We start from the raw sequence: 20,209 nt of genomic DNA, 5'->3' as shown, positions 1-20,209 counted from the left end.
TGTGAAAGATAACTGTATTGATTATGTGTCTTGCTCTTCGGGAATTAATTTGTCCAATATTTACAAATCAAATGAAATACAATTGTTTTTATTATATTGTAAAAACTATTTACATACATATGTATAGACAATGATAGAATTATGAGTAATAAATAGAAATAGTTGTTCCGTGTCTCATCCGTAACCTTCTGGTTGTTGTCAGGCATTCATTATCGTAGATTACCTGTAAATTAAAAGGTAAAATTTGTAAGTGATATACATTGAATAGATAGTCAGAAGATATCAGAAAATTACAGTAGTAATCCATAAGAAATAACCAACTTGTGATCATCACACAACTGCATATTTTAAATACTAGTAATAATTTTAATTTAATTTTAATTTTGGCAGACCGATGTCTTGACGAATAATTACCTCCTATATATCACGTCTGAACCGACTAAATCGTGATTTTCCCTCAATGCAATATCAATTCTCAAATTCAAAAATGCAATTCCGTTTTGTATTTCATATACAACTCATTTCTGCCAAAACTTCCAAACTGACAAAAACATGCCCAGGTATGATGCTAGTTTGCAAGTTTGTGTACGTATTGTTGAGGTTGGGTTTTTATCAGGAAGAAAGCATTCGAATTGTTATTTAATGTATTATTTTTGTGCACTTCACATATTCTCGCCTGCGGTGAACATGTCTATTGAACACGAAATGTGTATCGTTTGCTAGGTGCATATTGACTTATATACTAGCTTCTATATCTTGTTTATTTTTTTCACAGTGCAATAGCATCAGTAGGTTCATTGTTTTGAATATAAGCAAGGTTAGGTACTAATAACTATCTAGATTTGAACTTATTCCGTTATAAAAACAATGTCAATTCATGATGGTATACATTGATTAAAACTTCTGTTTTTAGAATGACTATAATGAAAAGATCCTATTAAAATCATACCTGGATGTATTTGCACCTAATTGAGTACTACTTAATTTTCATATGTTTTAATGCTAGTATTTACATCAGGTCTAACATATAAATTGATTGAAGCCAATCCCAAGTAAAATATGTTTATTCCAGAAGGCGGAATATTAATATCTTGATCTCAAAATGTCTTTTAAATCAGAGAAAATTTAAATATATAATGGAAGAACTACGTTAAAAACTTTGTGCTTTATAAATGATTTTTAATGAATTAGATGGATGTCAATAAAGGTAGTATACCTATAATCGTATATAGTAAGGTTATTACGTCGATGACAGGTTTATAAGAGGAAAGACAACATAACTGGTCCTTTAACTTATATCTCTCGTACCAGGACTTTATAAAACATAATAAGCAACACTAGTTCAGAAACAAATAAACAAAGTCAACTTCATAATTACGTTTAATGTTTTGTTGTTGTTGTTTGGTGATACCCTCCTTCTTATTTTGTATTTGTTTTTGTGCAATTTGTCCTTGACTAGTGCTATGATAGTACACATATATTATTTTATAATTAACATGTTTATATGCGTCAAAAGAATATGTTTTCTTTTTCTTTTCTTAACTAAACAAAATATTAACTAAAAGCAAATCATTTAAACATTTTATACCTCATTTCTTGTATGACCACAAACAATCACTAACTTTTCAATCTCAAAATAGTATATTTGTACATGGCGATTTGTTACTTTTATATAGAGAAATGATATTTCATATATTCTTTCTACGATCTTTCAAGTGAATCATAACATCATCCCTGTAGCCTCAGAACAAATATTGGAATCACAATAACTTGAAACATCTGAGGTAAGTTTTGTTTAAGTATAATTGCTTTTTTTACGTGAGGTCAGTTTTGTGAATTATCAGCTAAGAACATGGCAAATCGTTTATTGCTGGTGGAACGCGAGGATATCCTTTGAAAAAATGAAGATTAATCAACTATTACATGTATTAAAATCACAATAATATATTCGACCACATCGATATTTTGACAGTCGTCACAGTATTTTTAAACATGACGGGAATAACATATAATTTGCATTCGTACACATTTGCGTTGTAAGGAAAAAGGAGGTATGTTTTTTCTTTCTTTAATCTAATCCCAAATTTGATGAAAATAAATATGCGATTAAGCAGATGAAAAAAAAATTTAAATCCAAACATTTCTGAAATATGATTTGATAGACAGCAATGAAAAACTGTAAATATGTGCACGAAGAAATTTGTTTACTCAAAAACCGTAAGCTCTCCTTAAATTTAAATGCTTAATCCCTGAAAGCAAATGTTATCGTGTCAACATCATCCTTTCCATACGCTTTATTTATCGTGTCAACATCATCCTTTCCATGCGCTTTATTTATGTCTTCTTTTTCAAATCATTATACGTGTACCTTTTTGCATTTAATAGGTTTCATTTATTTCTTTTAGTAACTAGCGTCTAATGAGGAATTAATGTCAGAACAAGTTTTATACCAGTAGAGAAGCATGTTATTACTTATAAGTCTAGAGAGAGATTTCAATGTTATTTACGCACCGTAAATGTATGGTCGCGTCAGTTCAATTGCTGTTGTTCAACTTTCAGCGGCAATATTATAAAACAATATTTGAATGCTCGACAATATCTATATTTTTTTATATTATGATGTATAATTTACTTCTTTCAAAATTTGTGCATAATAATGTTTAAACCTTTTTGTTCGTTTGATGTGGTTGAGCTTTTGATTTTGCTATTTATTAAGGGACTTTCCGTTTTGAATTTTCCTCGGAGTTCATTATTTTTGTGACTTTACTTCACATTAACTAAATAGGCTACAACAATAGTTACCTTTCCTCTTCTTCGTTTTATTTTCACCTTCCACGTGTGGGTACCAATATTAGGAATGTCTAAGGCACTGATAATAATATCACAGTTTCTATTTACATCGTAGTCAAGTACTACATTGTATGGATTACTCTTCGACGGAAATTTAAGGTATTGTTGTAATGCAGCTGAAAATATGGCGTTGATTATGTCTAAATTTGGTCTTAATGGAATTGTTGTGGCGAATAATAGTTCTTCCTGGTCAATGGGATCTTCAGCCTTTATCTCAATTCTAATTATAGGCTAAAAGAATAAAGGATATAGTTACTGTTAATTATAAACTATTATACTAGGATAACCTCGACAATGTTGTTTTCTCATATCTTGTCAAAATTGTTTTAAAGAGTTGATGTAAATATTTTGAGCCAAATATGTGTAATTAGGGTTTCTTTTCAAAGCAAAATATAGGATTGGTATAAAGTTTGAATTTACTTAATCTATTTTTAGTTACAATCCCAAATTTATTGTATTTTTCATCGAGTCATCTGGTAGATAGAACACAAATATATGCGTTGGTCATGTAGCTATGCGTTTGTTTTTGTACTAATACATTCTTCGATTTCAAATATTTGACTTTGAGCATTCAAGATGAAATTTAATCTGGAATCTGTCGACACGACTGCTACCTTTCTTAAATTATCCGATTACAAATCGGGAAATTATTGAAAAAACTAAGGTTATCACTCCTTCAGGCACATATGACCTGAGATAGATTTATCTATAATTTGTAGGTACCTTTAGTTATATAGTTTATCGCTCGTTTCGTTACTTAAACATTCTTGGTTTTCAAAAACTAAATATTTTGTTTTCGGCGTTTTTTTAGGAAGATATATCCAGAAAAAACAATTTTATGTTCCTGATGTAATGAGCTATGTTTTGAAAAATTTGTTTCCAATTAATTGATATATTATCTGCACTCACTCGTATAAACAAATATGTGTTAAGGGATACTCGTTTTGAACCTTTTACAAATCGAAAAAAATAGCAATTCATTTCTTAATCTTTTCTGAATTTACCTTCATCAGGAACGCTCAAAGCCGAACATTTGAAAGTCAAAAATGTATAAAGACAAACAACGTTTGAGAGATATAAAAGGACATGAAAAATAGCCAAATCTATCTAAGGCCAACTTTGCCTGTGGAAGTTGAAACCTTAGTTCTATATTAATCCAACATTCATAAATTCTAGATATTTGTTATAAATCATTTCAGTAACGTAGATAAAAAATAAACACATCGAAGAGGAGCTGAAAACGACATGGACCACTGACTTATCTCAAAAGTTATTACAAGAGACACGTGCACGGTGGTATTTCTATTGTGATCTGTAGGCAAGTTTTATCCTTCTTATTCAATGGCTTAGTAAAAGATGTGTTCTTTTTATGTGACATCATCAGATATGGTCGTATTTTTGACGACGACGCACCAGGAAATTAAAATGAAAGCAAACAAATTTGACGCAACAACCAAATTTTAACAGATGACGAACTGCGATCATAAAAACCAAACCTTGGTCATAAGACCGGTCTGGAAAGTATAAATTGGATAATAAATATCTCATAATATCAACAAGGTTAAATAACAGGTCGGTTTTATTTTCCCCATGTATCGCCATTATAATGAACGCTGTTCTGTGAGGTTATCTTGTGATATGTTCGACTTTGCAGGGAACGGAAAGGGTGACAGGTATTTTAATAATGAGTATTCATGTATTCTTATATCTAGTTAGGATAATTTTAATATAAAAAAATAAATGTATATTTCCTTTTACTTTACTCTGTAATATTTATTGATGTCTTAATAGAAGAGAATTAATAGTATCTGTAATAGTGATATGTATTGCGTGGCATGGGTCTCTCCCATGTATAATTGTCTTGTGTCATGAGTCTGTCCATTTACTTTCTGTAAGTGTACGGATTGATTATATTATCGACTTAACTTAGCATGTATGACATATGGAAACCTTCTGATTACGACTTTTATTGTGTTTAGAGTGTTACACGGGATTCATAAGAGTATTAACAATTAATGCTACAAGTAGAGAATTAAAACCAATTAGTCATGTCTGGTCCATCTCACAGGATTGTTAAGGAATTGTAAGGTGTCATATGGATCGAAATGAAGTCAGTAAGATATACATGTATATAGCATCAAAATTATATCAAATAGTACAAAACCCGAAATTCTTTCCTAATCAAATGTAATGTTTAGCTGTATGATACAAATAAGCAATACGGATATTTAATGGCCTTTAAAATATAAATAAATCGTATTTCAGATTGAAACAAAGTCAGCATCGTGTAATATGTTTGGTTTTCTAAATAATTCAAAGTGTTAAACATTTAACAAATGACAAAATACTGTTTGAAAATGAAATGTTTGTCCTTTAGGTGTCTTGCATTGTGTTGGTTGATACAGTTTCGACGCGGAACATGGTTTTAAAAGGGCTAAGATTAAGTAAATAGAACGATATTTTTCCATGAGTATGAATCATTTGAAATATCCTTTCTAGTGAAGGTGCCTATATCAGAGTTATTTTTTAATAGAACTAACTTACTCGAAGTGACAAACGGCTGAACACCATTCCGTAACTGCGGACAGCATTGAAGGACGTTCTATCCGGAATTGAACGTGGCGACTCCTCTATTTCGTTCCCGACATGATTAAAACCGTTTGATTTATGGTTCATGCGTTTCTGCGGATTCTCTAATAAATCACTGCCTGCAATGTTTTCAATTGTATCTGGCAGCGGATAATCATCCTGAAAAATAATATAAAGGAATAAATGTAAATGTATTAGTTCGTTACAACAAGGAAAACAAATTTAAATATATACAACTCGTCTAAACATCAACCCAACAATGTAAGATCTGTAAATTTGATTTCGCAATTTTTTTGTTCTTCCCTCGCCTGGATTTGAACCCATTCTACTGAGATATCGTGACACCAAATCGCCTACACTGTAGCCGTCCCGCTTGACCACACGACCACCTGGGCTTCATAGAAATGAAGCTTTCGATGGCCGGGTGTCACCTTTCCACGTCAGTTTTAATCTAGCGTCGTACTACAGTACATGATATATAAGGCATGGATATATGTAGTTAGGTAAGTTATACGGCCATCCAATTACCGTTTTAATCACTAACATCACTGAAGAGATATTAATTGTCGAAATCAGGATATGGTGTTCTTACTTATGCACCTCATGTTGTGGTTTAAAATTTTTGCGGCTAGTTTATTGTTTTGTGTTTAGTATTAAATTAATATTAAGATTCATTTTGTTACATCTTGTGATCAATTTATGTGGCAATCGTCAATGCCAGTCAGCAGGGTATAAGAACATCAGTTGTTTGACCTACTAGTCAAATCCGTTTTGTCAAGATATACTTTTTCACTCTTTTGGTCTTTTGGAAAATGTTGTTTGTGCTGTATTTAGACCCCTCTACAACGAAATTTGTATTACATGCACACGTATAAAAATTGCGGGTTTTATCCAACGCGATCATAGGTTTGAACGTTGTTGTCAATTTAAACTTGTTTATATATATAAATATATTTATATCCTACTATACAGTTTTCAATCGTGTGAATTACAAACAGTCCTGTTCGCCTGCAGTTAGGCATTTTTTAGTCGGATATTTATATTTAAATTCAAATTTATCTCAAGGAAGTGTTTTACCTACTTGCAAGTAAAAGATAAATGGAATAACAATAAAACAGCAACAAGAAGACAGCTAAACAAACCAAGAGTATTCTCAGATTGGTACTTTGTGTCTTTATTTTTTTATTTTTTTTTTAATTCTCTTTTGTAGGAAGTACTTTCAAACTGAGTTTTACAGTCTGTGTTAGTATCATGTTGTAACACCACTGTCCCATGTTTGTGGGAGGGTTGACATGTGTAACTATGTCATATTCTTAATGCGCCTGTATAATACAGGAACCTGTAGTGATACTAGGGTTGTGGTTAGTTGATGTCTTTAATATCTATGTTCCTTATCTATTTGATATAAATGAAGCTTTTGGTTTTTCTTTTGAACTTTTTAATATGAAATGTCAACGCTGTATGAGAGAAACGAGTATATATTATCAATCAGGAAAAGAAATCCAAAAGAAATATAATGACGTAAAAGTCATATCGCGTCCAACTGTCAATAAGTGCGCAAATACAGAGTTCCTCTGCCGAGAGAAAATAAGATCTGTCAGTTGTATCTATAATTTATACAATTTGTAGGAAGAGTATAAGCAAGTTTAGATGAAGATTAAGATGTTTCAGTGGTATCTTAAATTAGTAGCTACCCAATATTGATATGATGCAGGGAATCTTTAAACCTGGTTAATTATAGAGACTTCGCCATCTGCATAGCGGAAATTGAAGAAAAGGGATTGGAAAAAAATCTACGTTGTATAATCATGATCAATCAAGTATACTACAACTTTAAGAATTTTTTCTGCAGACAATCTTTAATAATAAACTTGGTTTTTAAATATGTTAATAGACAATCCCTATTATAAAATTAAAATAACAAAAACAACGAACTCAAAGGAACGTTAATTTGTCACACGTGTGAGAACTCTATATTACCCTTATTACGTTTATGGAAATTAAATCTTCAGCTTTGACTTCAATTTTAATTGAATCGAAATTAAATCAAAGAACTTTTGTGTTAGGAATGATGGATGGATATATATATATATATATATCCTGTCACGTTCGTTTTGTGTTTTTGTTTGATGTTTTCTTTGTATCGATCTGATTAATTACGCCTTTTCTGCTGATTTTTTATACGTTTTAGTTTGTTCGTATGGTGTGCTGTGACACCAATGTCACAGGTTAGGGGAGGGTTGAGCGTTCACAAACATGGTTAACCCCGCCACATTTTTGTTGTACCTGTGCAAAAAAAAACTTAACCCCTTGAAGTTAAATGGTTGCTCCAAAACAGAGCACAAACCATGTTTCAAATTTATATTTTCACATTTAAAAAAGAATTAAATAAGAATTTTAATTTCAGTTTGATTACAAAACGTATGTTCAATAAACGAATGTCTTGCCAATTTTTTCCATTGTGTTTTCTCCATTTAGATCAGTTATTAAAGTCGTTTCCCTTCATTATCATGCTTGTTTTATCATTTTTCTCTCTGTTTTCTAAACTGCACAATAGTAACGTAATCGATATTAACCTGAACAACATTTTACTTTGAACTACTAGTATTAAACCGATAATTTTTATAAAAAAAAATATAGGAGATACTAAGTGGACATTCTAAACTTGAAAGCGGAAATCATATTTTATACACCTTGGTAAAAACTGGATCTTTCTCTTCTGTATTGGATACTTAAACTGCATACGTGTCCTGCATATCAGACTCGGACTTCTCTTGAACTGAATTTTAATGTGCGTATTGTTATGCGTTTACTTTTCTACATTGGCTAGAGGTATAGGGGGAGGGTTGAGATCTCACAAACATGTTTAACCCCGCCGCATTTTTGCGCCTGTTCCAAGTCAGGAGCCTCTGGCCTTTGTTAGTCTTGTATTATTTTAATTTTAGTTTCTTGTGTACAATTTGGAAATTAGTATGGCGTTCATTATCACTGTATATATTTGTTTAGGGGCCAGCTGAAGGACGCCTCCGGGTGCGGGAATTTTTCGCTACATTGAAGACCTGTTGGTGACCTTCTGCTGTTGTTTTTTTCTATGGTCGGATTGTTGTCTCTTTGGCACATTCCTCATTTCCATTCTCAATTTTATTGCTGGTCTTCAAAGTGTTTCATGAAACCTCTTTCTAACTCTTTTAACATTAATTGTATCAGCAATTAATGCCGGGCTTCAACATTATTGTGGAACTACCTATACCTATTGAACGAGTTTGTCTTGCTTTGTTTCATACAAAAGAATGACAAGTGTAATTACAAATATCTGATCTTAGGGAGGAATGAATTCTATTTTGTAAGAAATCACTCGGATATAAACAAAGGTTCTCTGAAACTGACGTTATCAAGATGCTTCATTTCTTGATTGACAACATATTTGTACGTGTGGAGTACGTGTTTCAAAAAAATCTGCATTCCCATAGAAACCAACTGTGCCTCTTTTCTTGCCGACTTGTCCATTCATTATTATGAGGCTGACTTTAATAAGGAACTTCTAAGGACGAACGAAAAGAAGTAGCACCCTTTAACTTTACTTTCCGCTATATAGATTATGTTCTCTCACTAAATGATTCAAAATTTGGTGACTATATTGAATGAATCTATCCCATTTAACTTACGATAATGGAGAAAAAGTTAAGTCTTTTGTAGACGAAACGCGCGTCTGGCGTATATACAAAATTTAGTCCTGGTATTTATGATGAGTTTATTAATTATGCCTATTATCTTGACTTACATCTAGACTTGACAATGAGGTTCGGTTGAAAACTAAATTTTACGACAAAAACAAATTATGCTAACTTTCCAATTGTGAACTTTCTATTTCTAGGTAGAAACATTTTAGCTGCGCCTGCATACGGGGTATACATCTCCAAATTGATACGATATTCCCGGGGTTGTATTTCCTATCATTTATTTCCTTAATAGAGGGTTGTTGCTCATAAGGAAGTTTTTAAACGAAGAATTCAAAATGGTGAAGTTAAAATCATCCCTTTGTATGTTTCATGGACGTCATCACGAGTTGGTTGACCGTCATTGAATATCCGTTTCACAGATGATTGCGATTATGTTCCTAAGGGGTCGAAGCTACAATTACGTCTCCTTTTATCAAATGTGACGTACCAACTTATTTCCGGGTTGTTCCAACATAAGCAACACGACGGTTGCCACATTTGGAACATGATCTGCTTACCATTCGGGACACCTGAGTTCAACCCCAGTTTTAGTGGGATTTGCGTGTTCAGTCTTTAATTTTTTATATTGTGTTTTATGTACTATTGGCTACTTGTCCTCTTGTCTTCTTCTTTTACAACCATGGTGTTGTCAGATTATTATCGACTTATGAGTGTTAATGTCCCTCTGGTATCTTTCGCTTGCATTTGACATTAAGTCAAAAATATCTAATTGTTTTATAGTTAGTTCGAATACCACTTCGGCAAATAGCGTTTGATCTTCATTGACTAGGTCTGTAAGATTTCCCGCCAAATATATATGGTCTTCTTTGGATATGATATAACATGGCCGCTATGAATGATAAAGCTAAAATTATGTTAAACATCAATAATCAATTAATCAAACACATTCCAGAGCTACTTACTTTTACATTTGATAACAATGTAAACATTTAGATTTTTTAAATTAAAGACGGAGGTTTTATACAAATTATAGACAGGGTCTGTCCTTGTAAACTCATGTTTTATCAACCGTCTTCGTCTTTGATTGACAAATATACGTTAAACCTTCAAGCTGAAAATTCTCACGGGAATCAGAGCGCTCGCTGCATTGATTACAAACTGCTGTCAATCTTGGGATGGTTGATCTTTAATACATTGTTTATGCTTTTGATGATCTTTAAGTCTGTCATTCCTTTTAGGTTCAGTAGGTTCTAATGACATTTATAGGGGTTTTCGATTTCATACAAATATTGCATTTCGCATCAATCTTTTGGGTTATACCATAGACTACGTACGTGCTTTTAAAATAATCACATAAAGATGACTCGTCAATGTCGTCTATTTTTGCCAATAGAACATTTTAAGTCATAAAATTACTGCAAATTCAGGTGTAAATCGGAAAAGCAGTGGAATCTAAAAAGAGTAAGACCATTTAAAATGATAGAATCCTTAAAGTATTTCTAAGATATTACTGTGTAGGAAAATGACGAATCCTTCAATTTGCTATTTCATACTTATTGATTGTAATAGAAATACATAAAATGTAGGCATATTATAGATAACCAACTCGACGGGGCAACCGTTGAAATTTTGAAAATGTAATATACTTTTAATATTAAGAAACAAATCATTGTTTTTTTCTAAACATCTATCCATGTTTGTTATGGATAATTAGTTTTCTTTTGTGAGCTAATAAAACATATAAACGTATTTCAGCAATATAAACACAAATTTCTAAAGTATGTACATTGCGTAGAATTATTTTCATCGTACGGCCTTTAACAAATGTAAAAACACATTTGCTGATTTATCATATACAAAACAATTAACGTGAACAAATCTGACATACAGCATCAAACGACAACAGCTTACAGATTCCTGATCCATCAAACGACAACAGCTTACAGATTCCTGATCCATCAAACGACAACAGCTTACAGATTCCTGATCCATCAAACGACAACAGCTTACAGATTCCTGATTTATCAAACGACAACAGCTTACAGATTCCTGATCCATCAAACGACAACAGCTTACAGATTCCTGATCCATCAAACGACAACAGCTTACAGATTTCTGATCCATCAAACGACAACAGCTTACAGATTCTTGATCCATCAAACGACAACAGCTTACAGATTCTTGATCCATCAAACGACAACAGCTTACAGATTACTGATCCATCAAACAACAACAGCTTACAGATTCCTGATCCATCAAACGACAACAGCTTAAAGATTCCTGATTTTGGCCAAACGCATAGAAAATGTGGTAGTGTCAAACATATTTGCGGGCACCTAACCTTCTTGAAATATGTTTTCGAAAAATTCAGTACCTATTATTTACTTGTTTTGAAAGTTATCTTTCAACGAACATGGCGATGAAAAAGACCATGCAGAATTGCTGCGTGCTAGCGAAAGATATGCATGTTTACCTATACAAAATTGACTTAACAGACAATTAAAAAGTTCAGACATTTTTGGACAGATTCAGACACATATATGAAAGAGGGAAGAAAGATACCAGAAGGAGTGTCAAAATAAACTGACAACGCCATGGCTAAAAATAGACTAACAGACAAATAATAGTACAGAAGACACAACATAGAAAACTAAAGACTGATCAACAAGAATCCCCACCAAAAACCTCGGGTAGTCTCATGTGCTCCGGAAGGGTAAGCAGATCCTGCTCTACATGTGGCACCCGTATAAGTGCAAATCTAACATCTTCTTTCTCTCCTAAACTGATTGTTAAATGTAGTGTACATATTAAATAAACAATCCATCCACTATGTCCTGTCCATATGACATTCCTCGTCACCTTAATACAGTCTTTTTGTTCTAATCGGGCGCAAAACAGCGGCAGACAATCGACCATTCATCCATTGTCTCGCAAATCATATTACAACAGTTAACTGGCGTTGTATAATTAACACAACAGTAGTTTACCAATGTAAAAAACTCTTAAATCTACTAAGAAGAGTTATCATGGTAACAACAAAAACTGAGTAAATCGCATGAACTTCAAAAGGAGCTAGTCCGAGTCAAAGCAGTTGAAAGAGGAGCTTTGAAGTAAAACAAGAATAGAAATGTGTGCCAAATACGGGTAAAGCCATTTGTGAATAATTGTAAAAAAATCCTTGTGTTTCAAATAATTCATTCGAAGTATGCAGAAAAAGATAGTAATAATATTACATTTCAACTCAGAAGTGCAAACTAAAAGACTTATGATTTCGTCCAAGAAGTAACTTCAACAGCAATTGCATCGACCAATTGTTTGAAAAACTCATTAAATATACCAGATTTATAATTTTTCACGCATCACAGGCGTCCTATCTACACAGGATCCATCCATTACGCTCGAATAAAACAGTTTCAGGGTAAATTAAATTCGATATCGAAATCTTAAAAATCTGAAATATTGTGTCAAATACTTTGCACACTTCGATCGATTGCCGATTGCGTTAAGGCTCATCAGTAGTACAGAACTGTATCGCGACGAAGCTTTTTTTATGTTTATCAGGAACGACTGTAATACTTATGGTTTTAATTTTTACGGATACTTTTAAGCTGCCATACTAAGTATAGAAGTTACTCACACTAAGGTGCGTACCTTAAACAAAATTGCTAATATTTTATTATAAAATGTTTATAAATACAGTTAAAATTGGGCCTTGTCATTTTCAGTATCTAGAAGATATAGATTTACTTAAAAGTATCAAGTTTTATTCCATTATATGTTCCTCCATATTCTTCTCTGTCTTTTACGACAAATTTATAAAGAGAAATACTCGAATGTTCATCAAAATGGCGGGGTAAATCAATAAGTCTTAAATATATATCTAATCAACGCATCGTGATTGTTTGCTGGATCATTTGATACTATACATAGAATGAAATTCAAAACAGTGTGGCTTTGGCCATTGATTGACACATTTAATTCATCCATTGACTGGGACAATTTACGTGAACGTTTGTCTGTAACGACCACTGTTCACGACGTACCTACGATAGACATTTAAAATGTGGGGTCACCAAGGTTTCTTAACGCCTTTTATTATAAAATAATTCGAAAAATTAATCAGAAATAACCTTTATGTTTTGATTTATATAATTGATATAAATCAAAACATCGTGTTATTTCTGATTAATTTTTTCGAGTTACTTTATTAAGGTGTTGAGAACCTTTGGTGACCCCATAGTTTAAGTGTCTTTAAAAAGTACACAGTGAGCAATGGTCGTTACATACAAACGTTCACCTAAATTGTCCCATTCAATGGATGAATTTAATGTGTCAATCAATGGCCACAGCCACACTGTTTTGAATTTCATTCTATTCTTGTTTAGAAAAATTAGTAGATTATTAAATGGAATCATGTCCATTGGAAAAGTTAAAGTGTTTAAAGAATCTATTACTGAAAGGCCAACAGTGGATAATGCGTGGTTCACCAGCTAATGTTATATTTTAAAAGAAATGTAAGTTTACCAGCTGATGCTATATTTGAAAAAGAAATGTAATTTATAATAAGTCAACACTCGTCATAGATACAGTTCGCGACGCTCAAATAAAAAAGTTTAAAATGCCAAATAACGTTCAATATGATGAGCTTGCTATATTGTGTGCGGTATGATTTTCGTTCATTGTTAAAGGTCATGTTGTGACATATAGTTGATAATCTATACGTAAGTGATAAATCTATTACTGAAAGGCCAACAATGACACGTGCATGGTTTACAGGCTAATGCCATTTATTTGAAAAGAAAATGCAGTTCATAATAAGTCAACACTCGTCATGGATACAATTCGTGACACTCCAAAAAAAAGTTTAAAATGCCACATAAAGTTTGGTACATTGTATGCTGTATGGTTTTCGGTCATTGTTAAAGGCCGTGTTGTGACTTATAGTTGATAATCTATACGTAGGCAATAAATGAGGCTAAGGTTGTCTGATGTTTAATGCTCTCAACCATCTCTCTAACCTGTGACACTAGTGTAACTAAACAACATAAGAACAAACTTTCAAATTATATTTGATATCTTTCAACTCATCAAATTGACGCAAAGCACAAAAATCAAATAACATAAAGAAAAAAGTGCCGATCTATTAGTACTCGCAGTGACTGAAAGCGAGTTCAAAGCCGTGAATAACAACAAACATTAAATCACATTTCCCAGACTCGAGGATATGACGCATTGAACCCATTTGTCCGGATTTAAATTCCATGTAATTATAAAAAAAAAACTCAGCTATTTATTTTAAGTAAGCATGTGTTTCATACAATTACCTTCTAAAAAAATATGAAATACTTTTAAGCAATGAATGACATTTACGTATTTTCATCTAATGACATATGTGTCCTTAAGTTTATGTAATAAATTTCATTAAATGCTTAAGAAATAGGATGCGCTCGTTTACAATATTTTTTCCTGGATATAGGATGCGTCCGTTAATAATAATGTTGTCTAGGAAGTTCGGAAATTAATATAGGTTTAGCTAACTTTCTTTGGATGACTTACTAAACGGACAAGAAATTGATAAATTACAAATCTTCAAAACAATCTTAAAGCAAAAAATAGCATTTAAAAGTGCAATTCCTCCTACCATATGTATTCATTATAACGTAATGTTTTAATATATAATGAAATAGATAATTATGTGATGCCTTCTTGAAGTTTTTATTATTCTAATGTTCTGAACATATCAATACTTGACGCAATGAATGGACTTTATTTCATCATTTCAATTAATAAATGCAGAAATTCAAAAAGTGAAATACCTGTTATTAAGGAAACGACCATTGAACTTCAAAAAAGGGCGGGTTATGTTGTTTTTCCTAAAGAAATATTCTAATTCCCAAGTTGATATTTTGTTATCCATTCGTTTGATGTGTTTGAGCTTTTGATTTACCCATTTCATCAGGGACTTTTTACTTTGAATTTTCCTCGGAGTTCAGTATTTTTGTGATTTTATTTTATTCAAGCAGAGGACCCAAAAAAATATTCGAAATTTAGATTTCCCCCTTACCTTATAATGTTAAATTTTGAACAAAAATAATAAGATTGATTGCATTAAATTTTTAACTCAAATAAAAAAACCTAACCCCCTCCCGTTTTGAACTTAATTGGTTGCTACCTAAGTTTGATGCTCCCCAATCAGCATACAGAAACGTATAATTTTATTGACTAAATTCGCCTTTTATCGCAGAGCTGCTTTAATCGCTTACATATACTTCTACTTCCGCTTTTACTAATTGTACTAATGACATTTTGCTATAACCTTTTTGATTTCTGATAAAACATTAAAATATATAGATATAACAGTGTTCGATAACAAGATGCCTGATTAGAGAATTAATGTGCTTCTAATCACAATGAAACTAGTTAATCACTTCAGATACAACCAATAAGAGTTATCATTTCGTTGAAGCATTAAATTATTTTTCATTTAATTTATCGTTTACATTTACCATAAAGGTCAAAGTTATTGTTCATAAATGTGAATAAATAGTCGTTATTTTTTTTTAAATTGGTATTACAGGTATAACAGTAAATTTACAGTTCTTAAACCTTTACGTTTGTATATACAGTACTGTGTTAAAACATAAACAACAACAACGTAAAATGAAATGCCAATGTAGAAATCGGTATCAAAGAGAGTAAAATAACAAACATACACAACTCCAAGGTAAAGTTCCTAATGCGGGGTTCACACATTGCCGATTATTGCTCCCGTTTGAGATCAGACAGCGATACGACACGAAAAGTGAAAAAGTCGGATTAGTATCCTCAATTATCTGGAATGTCCTATTATTGTCTGAACGCAGTCGTTTTAGTTCGTAACAAATTCCTACTGGTCGGGAAGGGTCCGAATAGATCGGCAAAGCACCCCGACAGTTAGGTGCGTCCCGTAACATTCGGGGAAACTCAGCCGATTTTGTCTAGTCGGATTACAATCGTGCCTATGTCGTGACAGATTCTGCTGTATCGGATCGAATTCCTAACAATGGTCTGTGTATTCGGGACGGTGTCCTGTGAAACGGGAATGATCTGGAGAAGTCCCGACAATAACAGAATACAATACGACTGAGACCAGACAAAGCCGTTTGCAATGCGATAGAGCGGACCGTGATAGGATCACGTTCCGACAGTACCTGATCATCCCGATTATGCCGACAGTTTTCGAACGGATAACTTCCGTCAGCGTCGGTTCACTGTCTTGTCACTATCTGATCTCTGTCGGATAACATTCGGTAGAATCGGGACGCAGTCGTGACAGACTCGGTCGAATTTTACCTGGCGAAAGATACAAATCGAATTTCCATCCACGATTCACAGGATCTTGATCAGACTTTTGACAAATTTTAATCGGGAATGGTCCTGTCAAGGACGGCAGTAAAAATCGTGAATGTGTGACCCCAGCTTAACCAAATAGCAAAATCAAAAGCTTACAAACATAAAACTTATGGATAACAATGTCATATTCATGACTTCACGGGTACGACATTTCGTATGTAGTAAATTGTGGATTAAACCTGGTTTTACAACAAGCTTAAACCTCTCACATGTATGACATTCGCATATAACGCCATTATATTGATAACGATATGTAATAAAAAAAAAACCCAGACATAATAGGTATAAATGTCAAAATTAGTAGTACAGCAGTCATTATTGTGTTATAATCTTAATCACTATAAAATAAACAAAGGGGAAGTTCAAAGTTCACATTCGGATAGGATTCCTTTTTTATAAACCCATTCTATGTAGCAACATTCCAATAGAGATATTCCACAGATTGCGTTTCCTATAGGGATAAATTTAGTAAATAAATATACGTCATCAGGGACCGCCCGTTTTGGGGAGAGCTTTCTGTCTAAAACTGAAGTCGTGTGCTCTTCTGATTGGTAGATAATGTTTGTAATGAATATTTTTTGGTAGATGGATCAGAACTAGAGTTAAAAAAAAATAAAAAAATAATGCTGAATGTACTATTTTTTTTCTTATAGGGTTGAAAAGTAATGAGGGTCAGTATAGGAATTCAGTGCGAATCAACATTGTTTGTAAACAAGGCCATGTAAATGTCCAAAAAAGGCGCATGACCCTATGTTTTTATTGACTCAAAAGATAGGGCTACATTTGTACTTTCATGAATGATATATGAAAGTTTCTAATTTCTAAAGGTAAATCAGGTATAAATTTATTTCCATACATAGGTTAGCATTATAGTCAATGGGAGATTTTTTACTGAATTTACCCCTATAATGATTTCCCTGGTATGAGATTGTCGCTTATGGTTCCAAACCGTACAATTGAAGTCATAAATTCGAAAAATGTACGTACGCAATCTCGAGTAAGTTGACTGTTATCATAATGATAAATGACCACAAATTTATTCCAATGGACATAACTTCAATTCCGTCCAATTTTTATCGTTTGTGACAATACTATATGAAATGTATCACCAAATGTGTCAACAAAGTGAGCAACATGATTGAGGTCGATATTGGATCTTCTTAACCTCACAAAACATCTTGGTTAACCATCAATTATTGGTGGGGTTTACGTTTCATGTTTTTTTTTTGGTTTCTATATTATGTTTTGTCGCCCTTGGTAAGAAGCCACACACAAATGAAAATTCATATTTTCTAAAATGATTCAATATATAAACCAATGATATGGTTTGTTAAACGCAATGTTATTAAGAAAAATTTGTTATTACTCACTTGAACATTTGTTCGCGATACTTATTTCAGTTTATTAACCTAGTTAGCAGATGGTGTTTGGTCAAAGGTAAAAAAAATCAAGAGCAAAAATGCACCAAACATTATAATGAAAATAAATGGGACCAATTTCCCTTTTAGAGCGCTAACTCATCATTCTTCGTATATTTTAAAAAGCATCCACATCACCTGGGTTAGCACCTATATGCATTACATTGAAAGATTGATGTGCCTATTAGTATGTTGTCATTGATTATTAAAAGTAAAATCACAAAAATACTGAACTCCGAGGAAAATTCGAAACGGAAAGTCCCTAATCAAATGGCAAAATCAAATGATAAAACACATCAAACGAAATGGACAACAACTGTCATATTCCTGACTTGGTACAGGCATTTAGAAAGTTTTAATCGAATCAGTTTGTTTTGCTTTTTTTTAATATTCCAAACATGTTTTTGGTATGAGAGCATATATTTTTGCAAGTAGAAAGCTTACAAATGAAATAAATAAATTGGCCAAGACATCACATTGTCAACGTGACGTTTATAGGTGGGATGGAAATGACGCCGAAATGTGCTCTGATAGGATATGAAAGTGTTAAACGTCTAGAACCTGTAGCCTGGAACATAAGGCAATAACTATATGTTGGTATACACATAGTACTGTATTGTAGGTCCAAATTCAAATATAATTTAACTTTTAGCGGGTATTTATTTTCTGTATAATGCTGACTTGGTGTTTAGATGAAACCTATTTTTCCAGTGAATGGTGTGACGCATTTTTTATCGGACGTTGTGAACGAAGCAGTTTTCCTTAGCATTAATTTAGAATTTCAATGATCTTCGATAACAACACATCCTTTTATACAGATTTTCTTTAGTTTCACCAGGATTTACAATTCATATTTCAACATTCCAAATACTTGAAGCTTCCTTTAGAAATATATACTACCATGGACAATAGGAAGCAATGCAAGTAATAAAAATATGGGGTTCAATGTACAAGCCAATTAACAAAGTTTTTTAACAACGAAATAAACAAGAAACAAAGACTTACTATTATTTACAGATGCTTGCCCCAATTTATTTGTATGGATATAAGAAGCGAAGGCGAGAGAGATAAGACGTTACATTGTCTGTAGACATACGGACAATTATTTTGATAATGCTTCGATCGCGTAGTTTAAAAAAATATATTAAATAGGACCTAAGAGAATTTTTGAATCAAATCTAATATTTAAAAAGATATCAGCAACCAAAATGGAAACGCCGATGTTTCCCTCTCTATGCTAAGTACTTTTAAAAATATCAAATACTTTTACAATAAACATTCAACGTATATCCTTCGACTTTAAATATTGGATAATCATTTTAAAATTTGAGAACTTGAATTTGATCGATTCCTTTTTAAGCATAAAATCCTGACTTTTCCCCGTACAAGTATAATTATCATATGGGAATTGTTTAAGCAAATCCTTCCCAAACGTATGCTTCAAAACATGTAATAATATAATCAGAAACATTGCAATAAAAAAAATATTAAATTAATTTGAAATACTTTAATAAAAGTTATCAATAATGAATAAGATTGATAAATTTCAAATTATCAACAATGATTAGAGATAAATGAAAAAAATTAGATACGATTAATTTGAATTGTGAAGCAGACCTCGTTTCTTACATGCAAAATTCAAATATTTTAGGTGACCATTTAATGACCAAAAACCCAAACCATTGTACAAATATTTGACTACAAATATGTGGAAGGACAAACATGAACATTTACAACATCTGACTTCAAACTTACATTATATTGGTTGTCTAAGTCGTACAAGAGGGTATTAAATACACTTTCAGTGTTCCGTGGGTCCAATAGACCTTGTGCTAAAATTCCGTGTGGATTTCCGAAAAGTTCATTCTGATTACCTCGGTCGATATCTGATGAATCGTCCATTGTATCTACTGAGTAACACATATGATAACATTGGTAAAAAAATAATAATTCTAAAATCTTCATGTTATGCTTCTTATCAAAAAGTTTGAATATGAATGAAAGACTATACGGATTGTAATAATATTAAATATTTACAGTGTGTAATAGTTTTATTAACTGCCGCCTACTATTCTCTCGAGATCAACTATATCAATTTATGTTAATCTGAATTATGACACCGAACATCTTTGTCTATTAACAAAGTATGAAATGCTCAACTAATTAACGCAATTTTTTCCTTCCGGCACAATATCCATTCGGAAAACCAATATCTATTTATTTGACTGCCTTTATCAGCATAATAGGTCTTGCTAGCCACCCACTATTGAAAGACTTTGA

At 32.4% G+C, this 20,209-nt stretch overlaps 1 protein-coding gene across 1 annotated transcript; it reads right to left on the bottom strand.

Annotated features, from left to right (window-relative positions):
* Nucleotides 1-72: 72 nt before the first annotated feature.
* Nucleotides 73-19,927, bottom strand: LOC139501323 (uncharacterized). Its single transcript, XM_071290357.1, has 4 exons — nucleotides 19,685-19,927; nucleotides 5,395-5,598; nucleotides 2,803-3,081; nucleotides 73-223 (listed from the first exon to the last, which is right to left on the bottom strand). The coding sequence occupies exons 1-4, from the start codon at nucleotides 19,892-19,894 to the stop codon at nucleotides 140-142; spliced, it is 777 nt and encodes a 258-aa protein (XP_071146458.1). The 5' UTR covers nucleotides 19,895-19,927; the 3' UTR covers nucleotides 73-139.
* Between the last annotated feature and the right edge of the window lie 282 nt (nucleotides 19,928-20,209).

This window comes from Mytilus edulis, chromosome 13, assembly GCF_963676685.1.
Source record: "Mytilus edulis chromosome 13, xbMytEdul2.2, whole genome shotgun sequence".
NCBI classification, from domain to species: Eukaryota; Metazoa; Mollusca; class Bivalvia; order Mytilida; family Mytilidae; genus Mytilus; species Mytilus edulis.
The sequence above is the reverse complement of the archived record's forward strand: the minus strand, read 5'-3'. Positions and strand labels throughout refer to the sequence as shown.

Bases quoted from the DNA above. Each gene is read 5' to 3' on its own strand.
- LOC139501323 (XM_071290357.1), bottom strand. From the start codon at position 19,894: ATGAAGATTTTAGAATTATTATTTTTTTACCAATGTTATCATATGTGT. The intron at 3,082-5,394 runs GTAAGTTAGTTC...TTATTCTTTTAG, and splicing joins TCAGCCGTTTGTCACTTCGA to CCTATAATTAGAATTGAGAT. The intron at 224-2,802 runs GTAACTATTGTT...TTTAATTTACAG, and splicing joins TAAAACGAAGAAGAGGAAAG to GTAATCTACGATAATGAATG.